The sequence below is a fragment of the Lichenostomus cassidix genome, chromosome 2 (assembly GCF_008360975.1).
Source record: "Lichenostomus cassidix isolate B80296 chromosome 2, HeHo_3.0, whole genome shotgun sequence".
Lineage (NCBI taxonomy): Eukaryota > Metazoa > Chordata > Aves > Passeriformes > Meliphagidae > Lichenostomus > Lichenostomus cassidix.
The window spans coordinates 112,368,048-112,392,542 of NC_139482.1; the positions used below are offsets into that span (position 1 = coordinate 112,368,048).

The 24,495-nt window shown below is 42.5% G+C and overlaps 1 protein-coding gene across 2 annotated transcripts in view; it reads left to right on the top strand.

The window, feature by feature from the left end:
* Positions 1-23,461, top strand: part of RGS20 (regulator of G protein signaling 20) — a 38,297-nt gene extending 14,836 nt beyond the window's left edge. Inside the window, exons 2-6 of one of the 2 annotated variants that reach the window (XM_085052843.1) lie at positions 1,841-2,194; positions 12,217-12,365; positions 16,420-16,506; positions 17,335-17,569; positions 18,788-23,461. In XM_085052843.1, the coding sequence (XP_084908969.1) occupies positions 1,841-2,194; positions 12,217-12,365; positions 16,420-16,506; positions 17,335-17,569; positions 18,788-18,976 (1,014 nt within the window). In that variant the 3' untranslated portion in view covers positions 18,977-23,461. Of the gene's footprint in view, positions 1-1,840; positions 2,195-3,327; positions 3,565-12,216; positions 12,366-16,419; positions 16,507-17,334; positions 17,570-18,787 lie in introns of those variants that run through there. The other variant, XM_085052842.1, reaches the window with a different exon arrangement.
* Positions 23,462-24,495: the final 1,034 nt, after the last annotated feature.

Sequence of the window (24,495 nt, forward strand, 5' to 3'; positions counted from 1 at the left end):
TGGAAGACAGCTAGGTGGCTTTGTTTAATCTAACACCATTTATGCTAGGGAGTATAAATGCCATATTTTTATACAATACTACACACCATCACTATGCCTCATGAATTTTGAAAAAAAATAAAGTAACCTTCTTTAATAAGGTGTTATTTAGAACCACAGAATGGTTTGGATTGGAAGGGACATTAAAGTTCATCTCATCCCAAACCCCCTGCCATGGGCAGGGACGACAGATCATGACTCTCCCAAGACTAATGGAAAGGATGATGGAGCAAGAACATACCTTCCAAAGGGGTTACACTATGCCAGCATTTTAAACCTGAACTTGATCAAGCATTCCTGCTATTATTTAGAAAGCCACCTAGGACTGTAGCCCAGAAAGGTCTTAGAGGAGTTGCATTTACTCACCAGTCTGAAATGAATGCCTGTCCTGGTAGAGTGATGAAGAGCTGAATTCAAAGGCCAGGGGTGTTAACAGGTGTTTTGAGCTTGGTCTCAAGCCACATAAACAACCACCTTGGTACACTTACTGAGACTTTGTTCCCTTATGTCTGCCAAGGAGTGAGGCAGTGTCATTTAATCTCAATTGTCAAACCTGTAAAACCTCCACAGGTCCTGTCTGAGCCTTGGCAATTGTAGTTTGGCATAGAAATCTATTTAACATCTCAATTGTGTGTTTTCTGTCATGACCAAAAGGGCAGAGACCTGCAGAAGGGCTCCTTGCCACCAGGCAGGAGAAATATTGAGTAGGGTTGTGGGGTGAGAATTAACCTTTCTATTTTTTCTGCTCTGCTGAGAACATTGTCCAGTTTCCACCGTGGTTTACCTCTCCAAACAGACCTAGAGGAACTCTCTGCTGCTAAGCAACAGCAAGCTCTCCTTCTGTGTAGGAATGGCAGCTTTCCCCACTCATTTCAGCTCTAACGAGCACCTTCCCCTGACATCAATGGCACCACAGCCACATTCTCCCATTGCTGTAGCAGTGCCTTTGGCCTTCAAGGACAGCACCATCACTGTGGGAAGGGCTTTCTTCATACTGTGTAGACTTCAGTTCTTCTCTGCCTCTCTGGTGTCTGGTTGTAGGCCAGAAATAGGGACGATGTTTTGGGACGGGCTGAACCCTGATGTAATAATGAAGCCCCAAACAAGAGCAGGTAGAAATCATTGCTAGAGAAAAAGGAAGCAGAGCAGTGATTTTTGCCCATTCCTACTCAGGGACCGTGTTCTATCAAGGTGGCTCCTTCTTTGCAGGACAATGGCACTCAGCAAGGAAGGGCAAAGTCACGCAACCCTGACTCCCGCTGACCAGGGCGAGCCCATCGTGCTGCCGGCCGCGGCGGGGGAGGCGGGGCAGCTTCAGGACCCTGGACAGGTCCGGGCGGCAGTGGCTTTACTCCGCTCCGCTCCCCGCCGCCGCCGCCGCAGCTCCGTCCGTCGTCTGCGGTTGGCTTTTCGCGTGGGGATTTTATGGGGATGCTCTCTGAATGTAGGTTTTAAGTGGCCAACTTCGCCCCCGTGCTCCTCTGGCACTATGGCCAGCCCTGAACCCCAATGGGCACTGGCTGTGTTGGGGAGGTGTCCTCCGGCCTTCACCTAAGGGACCGGCTCAGAAAAGTTAACAAGAGAGTACGTGGGGAGCTGCGGGGGCAGCCGGTGTGGGTTCACGGCTGCCACCCCTCTAACGCTCGCCTTAGCACTGCGGTGCAGGGGCTCTGCTGGGCTGGGCAGGGTCGCCGCCTGCCCCCTCGGTGATGCTCACTTTGTGTTTCTCTCTCTCTCTCTCTTTCTCTCTCTCTCTTCCCGCCCTGTCCCCCCGCTCCGACACCTCCCCCGCCCGCCGCAGACTCCGAGGCCTGCCAGGCCCCTCGCCTGGCTGCCAGCTCTGCTCTCCAGCCCCTTCCTGCGGCCTCAGCTCCCTGCCCGCCGACCTAGCCCGCACTTCGTCTCGGCTCCCCGTCGAGACGTCCCGGAGCCCCGCTTCTGCCCCGCGGGTTTGGCGGCGCTGCTGGCCGGGAGCGGAGCGCCCGCCCGCTGCCCGCTCGCCGCCCTGCTGCGGGGCCGCTGGGCTGAGCCTCCGCCGGCCCCCGCCCCGGCCCCGCCGCCGCCCAGCCGCCTCCCCCCGGAGCGCCGGAGATGCCCGGCGTGCCACGGAGCCGCGCCGCCGCAGCCCCGCGCTGCCCCCGAGCCTCCCGGCGCCGTGAGTACCACTCGTGGGGCCGCGTCCACCCCTTCCTTCTCCTCCTCCTCCTCTTACTTCCCCGCACCAGGGAAGCCGCTGTTCGCCCACGTGCGCTCAGCCGGCACCGGCGTGGGAGTCTCGGGGGCGCAGGGCGAGCTCCCGCGGCAAAGCCTCCGGGCGCCACAGGCGAAGCCCGCTGGTCCCTCTCTGCCATCCCCAGCGCTCCCGGGGCTGCTGGCTCCGGCAAGGCGGCTCCTGCGGCCGCCCTGCCCCGCACCCGCTGCGAGGGCGAGAAGGGAACAGCCCCGACGGCAACCGGGGGCTCAGCTCAGGGACCGCGCAGAGCGTTCATGCACCGGAACAGTCTGGGTTTCACTGGAAGACAGGGTCGGTCTGCTCGGGAACCGCGGAGGCACTAACCAGCCGCAGTCGTCCCGTTAACCCTTGTCCCGGCGAACGGCGCCTGGGACTGCCAGGGGGGTGGAGGCGGCGGATCCTTATCGGTGAGAAAATCCCCTAAACGCGGAGGTGTTCCTAAGGGCGCCGCTGCTGAGAGGGTCGCCCCGGAGGAGCGGGGTGAGCGCCCAGCCCGGCGGCCCCCGGCACACGCCTTGCCCGGAGCCGCGCTGCGCTACTGCCGCAGCCGTGTCACACCTGCCCCGCTGAACGGGAGAGCGAGCCCGAGAGAGCCCGGCGGCGGCGAGCTGTGCGCCGCTGGAAAGCGGGAGGCGGCAAGGGGAGGGAAGACGTGCATCCCTGCAGTTACTTAAAATGCGAGCATGTTCCAGCGCTGGGTTGACAAGCCCAGCTCTCCTCTAAGGCATCTGTGAACACTGAAGCACCAGTACCGAGCCCCACGGCGGCACCGCCGCCTCTCCAAGCCCTTCCCACTCCCTCCCATCAGCGCTCACACACACACACACACACACACACACACACACACACACACACACACACACACACACACACACACTCTCCGCTCACACGCTCTCACACCTCTCTCTCCGGCATTTCTCCCTGCGGCGCGGGTCCCATGGCTCTCCCCACGCCCTCCCCAGTCCGCCGCCGCGGTGCGGGCGCTGCTGCGTTTCATCCCGTTGCAAACCGGCCCTGAGTCGTAGCGGCCCCCGGTGTTCTCTTCGCCAGGGGCGGCCCGGCGCCAGCCCACCCCGTCGGGCCGGGCCGGGGCGGGGAGCACGGGCTGCCGGCCTCGCTCCCTCCGGCTCCGGCCACGGCGAGCGAACCCACCCGCGGCCGCACCGTGAGACGAGCCCGCGGGGGCCGAGCGCATGCGTGGGGCTGGCGAGCCGCCGTTCCCGGTCGCCCAGCCCGCCGGGACCGGAGGGGAAGCGTGCGAGGACGCCCGGCGGGGCCCCTCCGCCGACACCGTAAGTAGCGCTCGGTCCCGCTCGGCGACAGCGGGGCACGGCATCCTGCGCTCCGGGCAGGTGCGGGCTCGACGCCGGCAGCCGCGACCCCCGTGCAGCAGCTGGAGCCGCCCCCGGTGCAGCGGGACGGGACGGGACGGGACGGGACGGGACGGGACAGGACAGGACAGGATAGGTCGGGCTGCACTGCCAGCCGTAGCCCCCGCGGCCGGGGCGGGACAGCGGCTGTGGCCGCTCTCCCCAGGAGGAACGGCAGGGACGCGGCGCAAAAGGCTCTTCCCCCGGTCACCCCGAGGGTCGGGCGCTGCAAGCCGGGAGCGGCGGGCTGTCGGGCTCGCACCGCCACGTCCTTCCCCACGGGCTCCCAGCGGCGCTCCCACCGCGCCCCCCGCGCAGAGCCCGGGGAGCACCCGGCGGACCTCTGCTCCGGGAGCGGGGTCAGAATCCCTCCCTGGGCGGGATCGCATCCCGGGCCAAGCCACCTCCCCGGCCTCAGCGGCACCCCGGCTCGGCCCGCGCCATGCGCTGGGGGGCCCTTCTGCCTCGTCTCACGAGTGCGACCGAAGATAAGGCAGCATCTGTGCCCCCGGCCACAGCGAAGGGAATCCCGCGGTGCGTCTGTTCTCCGAGCCCAGGGCTCCCCTGCCAAGTTAGAGAGATAAGCAGCAACAGGCGAGTGCTTCCACAGAGAGTCTTCCAGTGTCAGCCTGCCTCATCAAGCATCCCTAGAGGAGAGACAGAGCTCTTCCTGGGCTCTTTCATTAGGTAATGTCAGTGAATAAGAAAAAGCAGGTAACAAAAATTGCACACATGCAGAAAGTAAAATAAGATTATCCTTTTACACTCTAACAAGCTACAGTAATTTAATACAAGTGTAATTTACCTGATGCAACTGTTCCATTATTTCATTTTTGTTGTTGAAAAATGTAAAATCAAAACTTTTAATATGGTGCTTGACGCTATGACATAATGGCAAGGAGTCTCCCTGTACCTCTGTTGCACAGAATTTCAGCACCCAATCCAGAGCTCTGCAGAGCTACGGACTGTGGAGATAGTTACACCACGGCTGTACTACAAGACCAGAAGCAATAGAGCCACTAGTTCAACTAAACAGAGCACCAGAATCAGTATAAGCTAGGAGATTCCTGGTTGTGGTTCCTAAAATTAGGAATGTCGTGTTAAAATTAGGAGTGTCACTCTAAACTCGGAGCATGTTCAAGCCAACTGACTGTAAAACTAACACTATGTTTTATAAAATGCTCAAAGATGGGAGAACAGTTACTCTATTGCCCCTTTAATTTTTTATCTACTCCTCACATCAATACTTACTTTGATATCTTTACCCTGTGTCCCAAATAGTTAATAATGGAAGCATCACCTCAGCTGTTACACACCTCTCTGCTCCTTGCTTGGAACACTGAACATATTTCAAAGTGAGTAGTGATGTCCAAGGGCTGAGCTTAAAGTACCAGGAAGTTTTCAGACGATAGGCGCTTGTGTCCCTTGGAGCTCAGGTCAATGATGATGTCCAAGTGTTTAAGCAAATACCATTACCCAGTCACGCACAAAAATGCATCCCATCGTTTTGTCACTAAGGAAAGTGACAAAGGAGACAGCAAGTCTTGGAAATAATGGGGAGATCCTCTGGCCTTCAGAAGTAAGAGGATTCTTAGCTGGATGTTCATTACTCCTCACTTGCTGTTTTCAAAACTTGTCTGAGCCAGCTGAAGAGAAGAAGCCCAGAAAGTGTCATGGCCAAAGCGAATGTGTGCTAAACCAAATTCTAACTTTCCTTCAGCTTTAAATTGACTTCGGTACTACAACTCCTCCTGGCTGACACTGTGCCGGCTGGCACTACAGCCGAGCTCCCCAGGCACAGGGTTGCTATCACAGCGCCTGCCCTGCAGAGCATCCAGATGCCGGCGTAGTACAATCCGAAGTGAATCGCGACAATCGGAATCAATAGGAAACAGTGTGTGAATCACCACTTAAAGCACTCCAGGGTGAGTCATCCCGATTCAAACCAGCTTTCAGACCAGTACAATGTCAGTCAGCTTCTCTCACAGTTCAATGTGAGTCAGATCTCAGCAGCGAGTACAATGTGAAATGAGTCACTGACTAATACAGCACCATGTGCCTCCAGTACCCAGTGCGAGTTGTCAGAGCTTCTGTGTGATATGAGTCACTTCATAGTACAGTAAAATGGGCTTTTTGGAGGCCATTCATAATTAAGCACAATGCAACCAAGTGCTCAGGAGGAGATAATGGGAGTGAGCAGAGTAAACTGCTATAGGCACCAGTTTCAGTGCATAGTAGAGAGGTTTGCAAAATATTAGGATGAATGATTTTTTAAAATTGTATTGTTTCTTAAAACAAGCTGCATAAAAATAACTAGAAGCCAATACTTTCTCTGACATCTGAGCCAGCCAAAGCAGGGTTGAAGCAGTGGTAAAACTCCCAACACTGGAGAAGCGTGTGGGGTTTTTGTTGGTTTTTGCTTCCAAGAGAGCTGATCAGTCAATGTGACTGACATACATCCACCGAGGCTGACCCCAGCTGCCACAGAAGACAAGGCAAGGGATGCTGACAGCTTGTGCTGTGCAGAGGAGAAGAACTTGACACTGATTTAACTTAATTGCAGTTTGCAGTGACCTAGTTTGTGAAGGACTCAGCATGGGATAAAGTTATATCTATACTTATATTCACACTGCTCCGCTGTCATAGTATCCATATAATCAGCTGGAGAGAAACAACAGGTTGCTTTTGTTGCTTTTTCTATGCAACTGGTAAAGAATTCTCTCATATCATTCCTTTATTACAGGAGAAATAATGAGAGTGACCCTGCTAATTACATGTTAGAGTAACATTTTCAACGAAGTCTCTTGTGATAAAATCCAAAATAAAGAAATTCTTTATCCAGAGGTGATACAGGGCACCTCTCTTAAAACAAAAAAACCCAACAAACACAAAAATCCCGCTGAAGCCCCAGGTAACCATGTTTCTTAACAGGAAAGTCAGATTTTGCTCAGAGAAAGATGTAAATGTTAGAAGTTTTTGCAGGCAGTGGCCTGATATGGTGGCCAATTTGTCAGAATCAAATACCAAAGAAAAAGGAGCAGAAGAAATCTAAGCCATTGGTAGAAAAATACCTGTTACAGATGACACGATCAAGGCACTGTTACCTGTTACTATATGGGTGCAACACACTTTCAGCCATTCCTTTTGAAAAGTAAAGCAATACTTTATGCTGGATAGATGAATTTGTCTCCTCTGAGCTGCTGCTCCTCTGGAAAAATAAATTAAGCAAAACAGGTAAAGGCACTCAGTTTCTGGACATTTAATATAAAAGCACCACAGAGCTGTTAGTTATACGATAACACTTTCACTTGCAATTTATCCACTTAAGCCTTTAACAGACTTGGGCACAGCAGTGACATAAAAAGCTGGTTTATTCCAGCTGCCAGTCTCCTTTCTGCTAAACTCTGTCTTGCAGTCACAAACTCTCAACCATTTCAGCCACGCCACTACAATATGCCAAATCTCCAATAATATAACTTTCTAGGAGCTCTTGCTCTTAACCTACTAAGTGGGCAATCTGACAACTATGCCTAACACGTGCATATGTGTGGGCGAGTTCATTAACATATATTAGAATTCTTCTCTATCTAAAATAGCAGACTGCTTGATGCAGAAAGCCTGCTTGTCACATTTGTCAATGAAAAGGAAGAAGCACGAGCATCAAGTTTCCTGTTCATATTTCAGTTGACAATGAACTGCCACAGGCTTCAGTGGGAGTTTGTTGCAGCCCCAAATATATCTAAATTGTTAAAATATAGATTCAGAGATTTATTTGGAATTTGACCCCAGCTGCAAGCCTCTTATGACATTAGTAGATAAGAACAGAATCTCTTCTAACTCACTGGTTATCATTACTGGGAGGATCCAAAGACAAAGCAGCAATTGTGAGAGTTACATAACCTCACCTAAAGCTCACTGACAACAAGAGGTGGCTTTCACTGGTTTAGTCGAGTTTGGATCAGGCCTGAAGTATTCACTGAAAAATAACTGGACTATATGATCCACATCTGTGCACTCACTCCAAGTGGTGTCAGCACAGGGCTTCCAGGCAGTGCAGTTACTGTGAAAGCTTCATGCTGGGGCCATGCAAATCAGCCCTCAGGACAAGCTAAAGACTTGCACACCTACCTGACTGTAATGTGGAAAAGAAGGAAAAAATATGTCTCAGTAACTATGTTTAAGTAATAGAATCTTTGCACTTTGAACTGAGAAAATGTCATAGTGTTTTAGCATAAAGCAGGGATAAAAGTATAAAGTTTTGTCTACAATCTTCTGCATACTCCTGGGTTTGGGCTTCTTTTTTTTAATTTGGTTGAGGTTTTGTTTTGTGTTTTAAATTGACATTTGTGGCTTAGATTTTAAATATTCCTCCTTTGGAAATGCTATTTTCTTGGTAGCCCACCTTTCTGCTGAGAAATTAGCAAATACTATAAATGTTACAACTAAGCCAAATATCACCTGAGGTGTTTTTAACTAGGGAAATAATTTTCACTCCTGACCTTTACACTCCTTCGTGTTTATAAGGTTACACAGAGAGAAATGCTTCATAATCTGAATGTCAGATAGGTATGCTTTGGTGTGGAAAAGGTATGACAGACCTTCTTATTTCACTGCCTCAACATTACACTTAAGGCATACAGTGGTTTTCCACTATTGTCAAAAGTAGCATCTCACATGCTTAAATCCCTGGACTTTTTTTTTAACTACTTATTAGCATTCAATAATGAGAACACATACTTTTTTAATGTGATTCATAGATGCTATCTAGCTGGATAAGAAGAAAGAACATGTGCCATTAATTTTCCTCTATTTTTGTTTCATTGCTCTTTAGGGACAATTTTATAATGGACTAAATTTTTTGTTATCACTACATAGAGAAGGGTATCTTTTTCCCTAGGAGATCCAGAAACTCTCTACTTAGACAGCTGTAGAGATGCTACATTAGATTGACTTGAAACAATGAAATGAAGGGAGACAAGCTGATCACCTCAACTCCTACTCCCTTTTCTCATTTAAGCATTTGACTAATTGGTGCTCTCCATGAAGAATTTGGATGCTTCTGTGGATTTCTCCTGGCAGGACCCACAGTGCCTAGACAAGTTTCTTTATGTTCCAGTGTGCTGATTAACATCCAGGGTGGAGAATATCCAGAGGCTCTGAGACTACAAAACCAACCCAATTCTTCATCGACTGCAGGTAGTCAGAGGACACTGGCCACAGTAAGTGGCCTGTAGTCAGAAGAACCTTCCTGCAGATGCAGAAATGATCATGCAGGACAGACTCATGTGCACAATTTAGGTAGGTAGAAGATGTTTTGTAGCTGCAGACAGTCACAGGAATGAATCATATGTGCACTGGAGCATTCCCAAGGTACATGAGACAGTTACATGTATGATCTGAGCATTAGCGCATGACCCAGAGACTCATATTGCCCAGCCAACACCACCACTGTGAGGACCTGTGCAACAGAAACCTCTCTTGCCATCTAGACACTGACTGACTGTCACCTTCATGGATTTGATTCCTCACAGTTACTCAATATTCATAAAATTAGACCCTATTGACTATTCATGTTATACCCAGCAATTGGCTAAAACCATACCCACTCTGAGTTTAAACAGAGCATGAGATGGTAGGGGTTGAAGTCCTTTGGTTAAAGGTATCTTACATTATTCCATCAGTAGTCTAAAAGCACTTTTGGATTCCTTAGAAAACATGTACAAGACAGCAATCCAACTCCAGTTTTCTAATCCTCTGTGTTTCCCTCTCTAACCCATTTTCAAACAAGGCACATCACTGCTCCAGATGGTGGGGACAGAGAAGGCAGACCCCAGTTCTCAAAGGGCAGAGAATATCCAGTTCAGAGGGTTCTCACACAATTTTTTCATTCTCATAGCACCTTCAGGGAGGTCTGGATATCTGATGCCCCAAATTAACAACTGTAAAATTATTTGAATAAAAGACCTTTTTACTACAGGGTCTAAAAATACTCTGTCCTTTTTGCCCTGAAGGAGCCCGAAATCTACGGAAGGCAAAAAAATTACCCCAATTCCCACAGACCCACAAGTCAGTCAAGCAATTGTTTAAATTGTTGCTAATATGGGCTGCTCTATAAAGGAGCAAGGAATTTTGTTAATTCCTATGAATATTCACTGGAGCAATTGATAAATCTACTACCCATTCTTGCACACAGCACAGCTCAAACCAGTAATTCCAGCAGCTGCCTGGCAAGGCTCATTATAGCTCTGGTGGCTGCAGCAAGAAGCAGCAAAGTGTGATAGAAAACTTCCATGTCCAACAGTGAAATTCTGGATATATTAGAAGTAGCAGACAGACATCTTCATACATAAAATAAGGCTCTTCTGAAGTTAGATAAACAATGCTGGGATAGATCACTTACTCATTGCTTGCTCTGTGAACCTGACCAGCCTGACATGGTTTTGTCCTATGGGTCTTAACACTATGTGCACCAAAGGACTTTCTACAACTCTGTAACAATCTGCACCACTGCTCAGATCTCTACCTTGCCGTCCTATAACATGTACCCTGGATTGTATTTAGCCCAGGCAATTCATTATTAGTATGAATTACAGATACGAATGTATGAACATAAAATATGTTTGCATATTCAGACATGTATGCACATGTCTGAATCCAAGTTACATTTTTCTAATCAATAATAATTGTTTACTGTCCAAAGCAGCCTGAAATATTGTTAGATATATTATCCTTCCAAAAATGCTTTATATGCTGTCAATCTCTAATTGAAATGTGAAAACGGTCCATTTAAAAAAAGTATAGGTATCTGGAAGGAAATTAATACTTATTCATTCCATTCATGTGAATCTGCAGATGACAGAAAGAAATCTGAATCTACAAACACATTCTACATTTTAGTTATCCTTCCACATTTTGAAACAAGAAAAGTTGGGGAGGGGGGTTGGAAGCTATGTTCTTTTTTCTGATTTTCTATTTCTGGTCATTTAGGCATTGCTTTCAGATTGGGTCTTCAGAGTTCCAAGATGGGTTATAATTTCTAACTGTATTGTTGTTCTTGTATTTTATTCCTCCTGCTACACAGTTGCATCTTCTGCTACCATGTCATGCATTTCTCTCTTGGGAGAGTGGGTGGCTCTCACAAATACAAAAACTGTTAACCTCTATAAGACACAAAGAAATTCAACATTAAAAAAACAACAGTAGCCAAAGTGCAGCAAAATGTAATGCTGCACTCTGCTAAAATAACCTTCTTTCTTCTCCTGAGACTTCTGTCGAGTCCATGATACTGTCTGTACATTCCCCCTCAAGTTAAAACACCAGTATTTCCTAAACCTGGATGAATATTTTAGAAAGGAAACCAACTTTTAGCCCCCAGGTATTTATGTCACTAGATTCAAGTTTGAAATTAAATTATACATTTTAAAAAAGAACTCAAAATTGGTAGCAGCTAATTTTAATTCCCTCACAATTGTCATGGCCTCAAAAGAAGGTTTAGCAATGTGAAACAAACCTACACACAAAGGAATCTCGTGACACAGGAGCATGACTAGCTATGTATCCAAAAATCAAATACAAATAAAATGAAGAAAGACATACTCATCTTTGTACAAGTTAGCATTTCATCTGTAAAAGACATCTGTCACTTACATACGGCACAACTTTCAGCATAACAGGGAGATCATTATTAAGTGCTGTAGAGCAAATGTGAAGCTCAGAGATAGGTCAGAAAGGAACAGGGGCTTCAAGGGGACTTGTCATTTCATCAACACCACCTATCTGCACAATGTGCAAAATGCAGTCTCCAAAAAGGTTTCCTACAAGAGTGCCAAAAAACCAACCCGTGCATCCACCAAAAATTGTTTCATGCTGTCTTCAGTTGGGGGACTCAGCACAAACCATGTAATTATTGTCATCTAGTTATGTGTTTCCTCCTCATCTTCACAGAAGCACAGAGAAAAATGTTTTAAAAAATTGCGGCAGTCAGACCTCCAATGGAGAAATGAGCGTTGGCCCTTCCCCCTTTGCTACAAGGGGAACCGGCAGGTTGGAGACATCCTCAACACTCACTGAAGGCCAGATTTTCAGGAGAGCTCAGGTGTCTCAGTCAAGCATCATGAAGCCTCTACATTGCCTAATCAAGTGAAAGAAAACAAAGGAAAAAAAAGAAGCCCTAACTACTTCTATTCTGTAGCATTTTCTTTAGGAATTGCCTTGAAGTCAAAACCTCAGGAAACCCTTTTCAACTCCTAGGCTTATACACCCCTGCCAAGAGCTCTAGCTCTCCAAGACCCCTCAATTGTACCTTTTGTTCTCTGCATCACCACTCCCTTCTCATTGTATTCCCACCCATCTGAAGAATTCATTAGTCCTTTGCCTTCCATCACTGCACTTAAATGAGTGAATCTTCCAAAGGATTCAACACCTAAGAACTTCCATAAGGGAAAATCAGGCATTTAACTTTTCAGTTCCTTTGAGGCTGTGGCCTTCAGCACTTCTGGGTAAGACTTTTAAAACAAACAAAAGGGGAAAAAGAGAGAGTTGTTTCTTACTTCCCCCTTCCTTTGTTGCTTGCAGCCCATGGGATCAGAGAGGACGGAGATACGCAAACGGCAGATGGCTACGACCCCAGAGACCCCAGGTGCTGCACAGGCTCAGCTCAGCACAGGAAATCGAGGGTCCAATGCCTGCTGCTTTTGTTGGTGCTGTTGCTGCAGCTGCTCATGGTAACCCCTCTCATTCAAGCCTCGGGGGAACAGAATAGCAGGGAAGGAACACATAACTTGTGTATAGGACAACACAAGCCAAAGAAAACACTTGTATAATTCTGCAAATTTGGGACACAAAGAGATAGCTGTGCTCTACTACTATACACAGCCTTCTACTCCTGTGTACTCTTTCTTTCTTTCCCCTGCCATTGAAATAACAGATTTAAAAAGAAATATCTGCACAGCATCTCTATTGCACTTCTTTTGTCAATACTCTGTAATGACTTTTGTGCAGGACAGGTTCTCCTCATCAGTCAGCTTCACCAAGGCTCCCATTAAAAACTGAAAGCAATACCAGAATATGTCACAGCTTTAGATTTAAATTTGGGATGTGACAAGCAGCACCAAATGTGTCAAATAGAGTTAGAAAAAGGCTGAAAAATTTGTAGGTCAGAAAACAAACAACCAGGTGCCCAGCACTGTTCTTTCCCCCTGGAGATAACTGGATCTGCTGTCATTAACTAGTACTGCCAACTCATGGCACCTGCAACTTGTATGAGGATAATCATTGGAACCAGAAACTTTAAACATTGTCGGTATTTGCTGAAGATGAGGAGCTGAGCAGAAATAATTTAGAAGAATTCCTATTACAAAACTTCCATTCCTGTTAAGGCAGAAAAATTATCAATCTGAGCAAAAAAGGAATAACTTGATTCCTTAAACGTGTTCACCTTCACTTTCTTACCAGCTCCTCTGAGCTCCTCCAGATCCAAGTGATTTCATTCTAAACTGAAGTAAATTTTCCCATACTCAAAAGCCCTGTATGTGCTTGGGGTGAAGTGTTACTTAATGGGTGAGACCAGAACCTGCATTCAAATAAACAAAAAATCTGCAACAGGCATAGGAGTTCAACAAAAACACTGACAGGAGTGCTTCTTAGAAACTCACTATCCACCACATAAACACTTCAGAGCAAGGAAACTTGGCACTGAGGTGACAGGAAGTAGTAATAGATAACCTTACAGCCTGGACTAGGAATCTATTCCATTAATGTTGTTTTCCAATAGCACCTGGTGGCAAATGCTTTGGAGAACACCATTAGAAGGCAAGGGAAGAGCAGACTGATAATACCCTTGCTATTGGTGCTCAGCTCATCAGAAGCCAAGACACACAAAATTCTGCCCTCCCTAATGCAAATAGTGAATGTTTTGCAAGGACAAAATGCTGCTTGGAGGTTTGGTTTTTTTTGTGAGATGCCAAGAACTCTGCCTCTGATCCTACCAAGCTTTACAGTAGGTGCTTAAGGTAAACGAAGGTAGAATTTAGAGAGACATTAATACTCTGCCTGCACAGGATCAGAGTTTGCTACCTATTGCATCTATGTTAAAGCATCCCATACAAATTCCAATGCCATTTCAACAGCTGTCCAGTGCAATTGCAAGTGGCTCAGTCTGGAGCTGCATTATACAAACACGGTTTTCCATAAAAGGAAAAAAAAGACACATCTACTAAGTCATAGTATAAAAAATTTGAATTTTACTTTTTCAATTGTTTAGATAAAGTGCCCTTTTTTTGCCATTTTACCTGATATTTTCCAGGCTGCTCATTTTCTGTGTACCTCACTATTCAAACAATTCAAAGAAAGCAATTTACTCAATAGGGTTTGTGAAAGTACCCAAATTTCATGATGCTTAAAATTCCTATTTGCATTTCAGAATCATCTGGGAAACCAATACAGGCTCAGAAACAGAGCAGCTTGTTTCAGCTTTAAAATAATTTCTGATTTTTTTTTAAACGATTGTTTTCTAGTAGCAAGAAATGCAAAACAAACCGTAATTAAGCTATTTATATTCCCTATTCATAGACCATTTCCTCAAAATAGCCCAAGCACTTGGAACAGAAAAATTATGAATAGGAATAAAAATAACAGTCTCCATGAGTCATGCAGCTGAGCCACTGAACATCCAATATTCAGCATACCCTTAATAGTAGATTCAGAATGAACTGAAATGAGTCTCTCAGCTGGATGCTCAGAGCCTGTGTTCATTCCGACAGTCAAACCCAAGCCTCCAGCCTGTTACTCTTCCAGATCCTGAGAGGATACAGTATTGCACTAGTCTCTTTATTGTTTACTTGTACATTTCTAGGGAAAAAGCCTGCCTGTAAGTGATTTTCTGAGGCATGGCATGTCCTCTTAGGGAATTTTTTATTTCTTTGGTCTTTTTCCTTTTCTGTCCATTATCCTATGAAGACTGTTTTCTTTTCTATTGGATCTGTTGGCTCCCCTCAGTCCAAAAATATGTCTGACAAGAGTATCACTTCCTGTCTGTGTGTGAGGAATACATATCACTTTACATATTCAAAAAAGGCCAGAACCACTGGTAAAAAGGCTAGTAAAGGCTTGAGACCTACATAACCTAAAGGAATAAAGAATTAGCATTACTACTTACTTTTTTTTTCCCCAAAAAATTTAATTTGAAATAACTCATTGGTTTGAACATATGGTTCAGATGTTGCTGAAAAAAGATGTTTGCAATATCTGCTCTCCATCTTAGCAATACGAAATCTTTCCTACCTTTTCAACACATGGACTGCCCTGGCAGAGAGAAAAGCAGGTCTCTGCAGATTATGGACTAACAAAGTAGATGAAGTCTACAAAGTAGACAAAGAGAGAGAGAAGGAGATGCCCAGTAAATAATACGGTGGCAAATAAGACTCAGCCCAGAGTTTAGAATGCAGAACAGGAAGAAAAATCCATTGGTTTACCAAAAAATCTTCCTAGAGATAAATGAGATTCTCAGGGATTAGAACATAGGCATGAAAGAAAGGCAAGATACAAACTAAGAAATTAAGTTTGGTATTTCCCTAGGAGTTATGGCAACTGTATTGCTCTGTTTCAGCTGGAGGACCCATTTCATATAAATAACAAGTTACTCACTGGGACCTTTTCTTCTTCACATATTTTAAGCAGCTTTACAGATTATATGAATGCATGTGTGCATGCATACGCATTTCTCACTAAGCTAAAAAAGCCTGGATGAACCAGAATGTAGTTCCAGTTCCATTCCCTAAAAAGAAATATTTACATTTTCAAATCCAGTTTCAAATGAAAAAGAATCACCTACAACTGATGATTTTAAAAGAAATTTTTTAAAACTAGAGCCATCTAAACTAACACTGGGTGAAAGAAGCAGGAGTTGACAGCTACCCTTCCACAGGACATCAAAAACTGTCAGTGATCACTCGTGATTGCAGCAAACGTTGGTTTTGTAATGCTACAAACATTTCCATTCAGACACACTCAAAATTATATTCAGCAATGATAGACCTGCTCTTTGTGCTCCAGATCTCACATTTTGAAGCATGTATTAGCAATTTCCTAAGACGTTATCAATTACCACACAATCTGGCTGTATCTACATCTGAACTCTGGAAGATGCTTACACTTCCAATATCACATACAGAAGTCACTAGCTCACTTGAATCTTGTGTCCTGCTTCTGAACTCTGGCCGTCCTATTACATGGTATCACAACTCCAAACCAGTCTTGGCCCTCATCATAGCCAAGGAGAATAAAAAAGCAAACAAATTCAACCCACCCACCTTAAAATCTAACTCACATAAAACCAGGGCATCAGGTCCAGCTTAAGTAAAAACATTGCACTGAACAAACACAGTACAAGCATCAATGGACAATAAATTTGGTATGTGATAAAGGGTATGCATGTATACATATATATCCCATATACATATACACACTTGTGTGTACATATACATAGAATTGGACCTGATGGTGCTTATAAGTCCCTTCAACTTGAGATATTCTATGGAGCTATGATCCTTCTGCAGAAAGTCTGTATTATAGAATATTAAACAGCATTCAGCTACATTCAAATTTGCCAGGTTTATACAACTGTAAAATTAAGGTCGGAATGTAACTAAGGGTAATGTGTCTATCATTAGCTTCTGTCCTTTTAGCTTTTTTTTTCTTAATATCAAAGGAAAAACATCTGGTGTATGTCCAGCCTTTTTCTCTATAAAGTTCACTAAAATTTCATTTGCTATCTTTCAGTCTTACTGTTAGAAATCAAGAAGAAGAGAGAGCAAGGAGAACATCTCATGAACTCCAAGCAGAGGGTTTTCCCAACTGTGAGGAAAGGTATGGTCTTTATTAAGTGCTCTGTCAAGCTAAAATGATACAAACCCAACAAACCGTACTAAGTAATTGCAATGAACTACCTAACATATGAAAATAATTATTATTTATCTGTCACTTACACTCAATTTGCAAGTCGCCTGTTTTTTTACCTTCTAATGAACCAAAGATCTGATCTATATTTTACTTTATTTATATGCAAGGTGTAACTCTCATAACATGACAAATTAAAATCAGCATTGTAAATTTTCTCCCTTTTTTCTGAAATAATTTGAAAATACACCCTGTTCCTCCCCATGCAATATGCAATGAGTCTAACTGGCAGTGCTTTGCCTTACAAAAAAAATAAAGTGGAGTTTAGATCCTCCCAAGTCAGACAACAGCTTCTTCAGAATTGCTTAAACAGGTAAAAGCACCTGCAAAATGTGATATACAGGTGGGTACCTTTCAGAGTGTTTGAATAATTTCTTCTTTATATTAATTTTCGTTCAATTTTTAACCATAATTTAACAAGGAATATTAGGGATAGAAAAATGTCTAGCTGTTGCAGAGGTACTTCTTTGTTGCAATTACTTTGAGCAGTAAACTGCAATTTCTGCATCAAAGCAGAGGCAATCACCTGCATCAGAGCTTTTGATAAGCACACTTATCAAAAAAATCTTATAAATGTATTTACAAGAGTTTGCACTTGGGTAGTTCCAGTGAGGAATCAGAACCCCATGAACCTTACAATTTTGTTCCATTGTGATGGCAGATGCCTCCTGCCAGCTGCAAACAGCTTAAGTAGCAATCATTTATTTCTCTCTTCGTTTGGTCTTCTTCCTCCTTAAGCCCTGCTCCTACTCTTGAAGAAGTAAATGCCTGGGCTCAATCATTTGACAAGTTGATGCTTACTCCAGCTGGCAGAAATGCTTTTCGTGAATTTCTACGAACAGAATTCAGTGAGGAAAACATGCTTTTCTGGATGGCCTGTGAGGAGCTAAAACAAGAATCCAACAAAAGCGTCATTGAAGAAAAAGCAAGACTAATTTATGAAGATTATATTTCTATCCTTTCTCCAAAAGAGGTATATTGTTTTCCCTCATGCATTCTTTGATGTTGTTTTGCAGAGTTAGTTTTAACATGTGTTTAAAGCTACACCAATACTCAGGGAGAACTTTTCCCCCACACACATTCCACTGCCATCAAGTAGACATTTAGGGGAAGTTGAAGTGAGATGATCAAAACTACTTTCACTGGTTGTAAGAAAGCTCTTCCTATGCTACTCTGGCATGCTGATGTGGAAATTTTAGTTTGAGGCACAAATATAGGGATGATCACATTATCCTTGCTCAACTTAAATTTCATTAGTTGGACAAATCAGTTCCTTTTTCATTACACTTGGAGGGGGGTGTATGTGTCTCTCCAAAAGCACAGTGATCACAAATAAAGTGTTATTTTCAAAGCACAAATTGTTCAAAGGGCAGTTGACAAAATATGGCATAGAACAAACACAATGACTTCCCCAAAATTTTCAAAACTACTTGTCACTTTGCTGTTAGCAAATGTGACAAGTTTCAAAGACACCTCAGTTCAGTTTGAATACAATCCTGCCAAGCAGGCTGGAATTTTAAACCTTCCAACATCCTTGCAAAATTGCAATTTAATTTTTTGTGGTGCCAGTCATGCGCTTATAAAAATGCTGTTTAAAGCTAGTCAGTCTGCTCCTGCAATACCAATATCTCTCTACAAATACTAGAGAATTGCAGAAAAAAAAAATGACATTACTGTATGTTGTATGAAATCATTATACAGCTCTACCTGTGGTTCACATCAATTCACCCTGCTTTTTAACAGCAATTTGATTAAGCAACAGCTTCCCAGGTTACATTTTCCACCTGCGTCATACTCTTACTCTAAATTCAGTCTCTTTACAACAGCACTAACTCTCCAGGAAATGAACTGTCACAAAAAATTATAAATCCTCTCTACTACAGAGCAGGAAGTTGGTCTGGAAATAACCCATTGGTCTCTCAGGTCTCAGTAATAATGGGATTGCAGACAGCTTTGTTCAAATAAGATACCTCAGTGAGGACATTTCTCCATTCATACTCAAGATATTACTACTTTGAAATTTTAACAGAATAATTTTTTGCCTAAGTATATCTAGCAATTTTTACAGTCTTGGAGGACACTGGCTGAAATGGTTTAAAAAGATGGCTTTTTCAACCACTAAAACAAAACTAGGACCCCACCTGGACTATTCACCACTATTATTTACATGACTTTCTATTTTAATACACAGGTCAGTCTGGACTCCAGAGTAAGAGAAGTTATTAACCGAAATATGCTGGAACCCTCACAACACACCTTTGATGACGCACAGCTTCAAATTTATACCTTAATGCACAGAGACTCTTACCCACGGTTTATGAACTCTGCTATTTATAAGGACTTGCTTCAGTCCTTGTCTGAAAAATCCATTGAAGCATAGAATTTTTTCTTAAATGTATTTATTTTAAAACAAATGGAACTCTGGGCTACAGAAATCCACAGGGAATTTAGAATTAATCAGATATTTACCTGAAAATAACTTGGGCAAGTTTTACTACAGACTGAATAATTTAAATCTGCACAAAGCTCTGACACAATCAGTTAAATACAATTTCTAATTAAATTCAGTGTTATTTTGCAAAAGGAAATGAAGAGAATGAAGAAACATTGTTCAAAAAATGCAGTATTTTTTCAAACATAGCAGACAATTCAGACACAAAACTATTACAATCTATGTCTGAGGTACAAATACCAACTGAGCACAAAAATTAAAATTAATTTTTAAGTGGAGTGTTAGAACTTTCTTGAAAACTGAACCAGTTGGCCCATCTACACTGTGATCAAAGTAAAAATATTACTGTCAATACTGGGTTACTCTAGGCAGTGTCAGCATACCTGGCATAGGTACAGTCCCCTTGTTTTGGTATGTTTAATGCATACACGGTGCACTAATGGAAATTGGTATGGCAAAAAAAGTTAATGAAAGTTACTGGCTGAAATAATGCTGCCTATAAAAAAAAACTTTTGCTGAAGAATTGTTATTTTACTACTAGAATCTGCTGAAAGCATTAAGTTCCCTTTGTTGATGTTCATAAAGTTAAAGTATTTACTTCAGAGAAAGACAAGTCTGGGAATTCAAATTCCAAAATAAAGCACAAAATTCCCACATGTTGTTCTCTTCCCTCAGCAGGTGTATGTAAAACCCTTCACTATTTGCTCCCACAAGGACAGCAGTACCAGCCAGCTTGGGTTTGTACATACTGAATTCTCCCATGCCCTGACAGATCTTGTAAGGTTTCCATTACAGATATGCACACAATTTAATTCATAAAAGCAGGAAGATGGAACTTGTGGTCTGACACAGCACTCTTTCAGACTGTCCAACAGCACCAGTTCTATCCAGTAATAAACCATGTTCATTTACAGTATATCCAAAGCATTACCCTTAATTCCTGGTCATATCTCAAAATCAGTAATCACAGGAAATGTGAGGAAGAAAGTAAGTTGAATCCACATAAACTATGTGTAGATCTGTTACTCTAATGTCTTCTTTCTTTTAAATTACAAGATTGACTACAATTCCACTATATTAAACTCTGGAGTTTATAGTGGATTTCCACTGAATTGTATTTTAATTCCTGTGTATTTATTTAAATGAACCAAATGACACATGTAGGCTAGAAAAAGATGTATTGAAAAGAGAAAGAAAATAAATAGCCCTAGAAAGAAGAACCAGACAGGCATAGTTCAGTGACATGTACTGTAGCCTTTCCAAAATCTAATCTTTGCCTAATTCCAGCACTACGCAAAGTACAAAATGGGGATTTTCTCTAAAAAAAGGGAAATTGGAATAACAAAATAGAATTGAAGAGACCAATTTAATTGTTTCCTCAAGCATTTGGCAGGAGACACGTTGTCCCCTTACTGCATTCGCATTTTGAAGCACATAATGATTGGATCTTTTCATTACACAGCACCACAGGAGAAGACCCAGTACATGGCAAGTTAACCATGCCATGGATTGGTTCCAGGCCAGGTTGGATGGGGCACTGAGCAACCTGGTCTAGTGGGAGGTGTCCCTGCCAGGGGGGTTGGTACTAGATTAAGGTACCCTCCAATCCAAATCATTCTATGATTCTGTGACCTGTTTTCATCATCTCCTTACAACAACAAAAACACTATTAAACATGTCAGCACAAAAAAGTAAACCAAAAAAACCAGCGAGAGCAAATCAAAGTGCTTTTGCCCTCTGTAGAACAGTGCTGGATGACTAAGTTAAGAGGAAACCCTTCCATATATCACTAAAGACACAGTTCAGTTAGTGTTTGCCACTGCTAAACCTATCAATACTGGTTACCTCAGCTGAATTTCTATTTAACACACCCAAAGCACTACCAATACAATTTCAGTTTACATAAAGTATTGTAAGTAATAACTTAAACAAAACAAGGCAGCGCTCATGAGGAGCTTGCAGTCAAATAGTTGATACTGTACTTGTTTTAATCAGGGCTCTAAACCTTAAAGCTGACAAATCAAGTTTAACTAGATCAAATTCAGCCTGTTGGAAAGATCATATGCACACACACAAAAAAAAGAAAAAAACACTTCAAAGCATGTCATCTCACAAAATGAAGGACCTGATTTCTTTTAAGTTATCTCTCTTTCCTGCAAAGACACTTCAATAAAAGCTGGAAGACAGACCAAACACTCATACTTCATATCAAACAATATATTCTATTATTCTGCAAGAAAAAGAAAAAAAAAAACTGCAATGAAGTTAAGAGGGGAGAGAAAACTATATTGGTTTGGGTATTCTATTAGTTAACACGAAATTATTAAAAGAAGAAAGTAATAATTTCTAAGCTTATTTTCAATGTGCCACAACTTCTAAGCAATTAACATCCTCTAGGGAATTTTCATTTTACTTCTGCATTACAGTATGTTGACATTTCCAATGAACAATTTTTTCTGAAATATCTTAACAAATCTCAATGCTGTGCTTTAGGCTTAAGCTTATACCCACCACCAGTGACAGAATCCTGATCTCTAGATGTCCTGAGAATATCTCCTGAAAACCCAAACAACCCACTCCCTAAATATCTTGCTATTTTGAGGCTGGTTAATGCTGGACTTAATTAATGGCATGGAAGTGGTGTGGGGGAGGGGGGGGGAGAGAGGAAAACAAAAACCTACCCACACAGAGGAAAATTTTTTAATTACATTTCATTATTATATACTTGCTCATGGTGCATAAGCTTCTCAGGACAAAAGCAAGGTGCACCGAAAAGTTTCCATAGACAAACTGTTACATGAATAGCAGGGGAAAATAATCATATTGACATAAGATATCATTTAATCATGTAAGAAATTATCACAAAATCAATTTATCCTAGGTTGCAAATAAGCACAGTTGGTTTGCCTTGGCATTTATCGAACTGCAGGATATCATTAAGCAATAACAACTTTCCAGTCCACTGGCATTCTTCCTTCAATGTCTGCACATCATAAAGCAGTAACTCCCACAGAACATGCACACTGTTAAGGACTGCTCTTTTCAGCCTGCTAAGCACTATTAAAATTGCATGGGCTCCTTCAGCCAACATATTGTGCTTTACAGTGACCTTTAAATTCTGAAGTCATTAGCAGAGTACAAATGGAGAAAAAAAATCATATATATATATATTCTGAAGGGTTCCACCATATAAAGTTAGATTAAAATTCATCACACAACATGTACTTATGCAATTTCTGATTATAAAGGATATCAGAAAAAAGAGAAAGTGATGAGAAAGGCTACCATATCAAAATGTTAAGTAATTTTTAAACAACTTTGCTATAAGCAGTACTTAAGAACACGTCTTCTGCCATAAAAGGTATGAATATAATTTCAATGACATTATGAAAGGTTTTCTATACTAATGTTGTAACTAAATTAATCCCAGACCTTTTGAAATAGTAAAACAACTCAAGAGTAGCGATGATCTAGTGAAACAGAAGCTAATATGCAGTTGTATAAAACTGTGCTTAAAAGAAGTGAAACTCCTCATGTTTGTTTATATGAATGACTACTATTTCAACATCTATTTCCAGAAGCATGTGCTTGAAAGCTAATACAACCACATTTTACAGAATGAAGACTTCATGTTGATGAATTAAGTTCTGTCTGGGATGGTAAGGGTTGTGAGTTTCAATTTAAAATTAATTTATGTGATCACAAGTGGAATCCTGAACTTGGGAAATAAACTAGGCACTTCCTTGGATTCACAAACGCCAATATCCCTGGGCAGATATTTCCCTTCTGTTTTGTGGTAGTCAAAAAGAATCATTCACTACGAGATATTTTAAAACTCATACTTTCTCCTGAACAAGATAACAGAATATATGATGAAATGTATTATATATGAGAACATGTCTTCTAATGAAGGATAAAGAAGTTGTGTTTTCTGATCAGCAGAATCCTCTAGCCTTGCTAGATTGGATCCTTAAAGAACTACACAAACATACACACTTTAAAAGGCATGTGGCCTCCTCTTTCTCTCTATTAGATTAGTGTACAAACTACCTTAAATTGTAGGGCAATTCTGTTCCATCTGAGAGAATTCAAGTGTCCATAAAGGTAATAACCAAACCTGCTATTCTTAGATGGGACAGATTCATCATCAGTTCTGCTGGCATGTTTCAGTGCATAAAATATCCCAATGTACTGGGTCAGTCATAGCACAAATGCACCCCAGTAGACAAGCCAGCCAGCTGGAGAAACAAGAGACAGTCCCAGCCCCACCTTTGCATCCTCTCCAATAGAGAGGGCAATTTCAGCTGTGAAAACTGCAGCAACTGCAAAGAGAGGTGCATCCAAAGATCAGTACTGGAAAGTTTTATGTTTGGATTTGGGTAATCAAAATAAAGCATGAAAAGAATAGATGCATTTTTGGATCTAGCTCTTGTGCTCCATCTTTCACTGGGAAAAAGAAATGGTTCTTTTTACCGTGGGGGCAGAAGAGAGAAGGATGAAAGCTGCTACTCAGCCATCAGGTATCATCAGGTGAAACCACATTTTATTTCAACTCTTTCTTGGACACACCTACATCACAGAAAGTGATACCACAGTTCTGATTCTTTTCATGAAGTCCAAATAGGATCTGGTGAGTACAGAAAGACAATTTACTCATTTTCTCAAAAGATATTTCTCCTGAGTGTCACAATCAGGCACAAAGATTAAAGCACATATAGCATGAAGAAGGTTATGCACACCAACCTGTGCCTGCCCTATATCTATGTGTTGTTAACAGCTGTGCAAATTTAGGTCTACTTGGCATCCAATTTGCAATAATTTTTAACACAATTTTTTGGACTTGTTGCTTTAGAAAGGTCCCCAAACAAAGCACTCTAATTGATAGTAAACATCTGTAACTAGTTTGCTGTCCTCAACAACTTGAAAAAAAAATCAATTTTGCATCTTTTAGTAACTCTTAGGAAGCAATCCTGCCAAAGGACCTACACATGGGCTAAAAATTAACCCATGCTGCTAGTAGAAAAAAAAATAATGTTTTCTCAAGGGCATTAATATAACTTAGTATGTTTATATATGAGAAGTTATGCAAGAAACTTTAAATGCTAAGTAATTTTCTGCCTAAAAAAAATAGTGTGTAACAAAAGTTCTTCTATCTTAATAATTTTTCCCTTCAGCAGAAAAGCCATGTTTCCTTCCTTGCATAAGGTGACTGGAAAAGCTTGCTCTATAGAGTATTTACCAAACACTTCTTGTCTCTCAAATTCAAGTGTCATCATACTATCTCCAACTCATTTGTCACGATTGCCACCATCACACAAAAAAAATATTCAACATAGAAAAACTTGGTTTTCCTTTACATTCAAGGAATTTATTCTCCAGGAGCCACACATACTCTTCCCGTCCCCTCATTAATAATTTATACAGTGCCAGAATAGACCTTCTCAGCC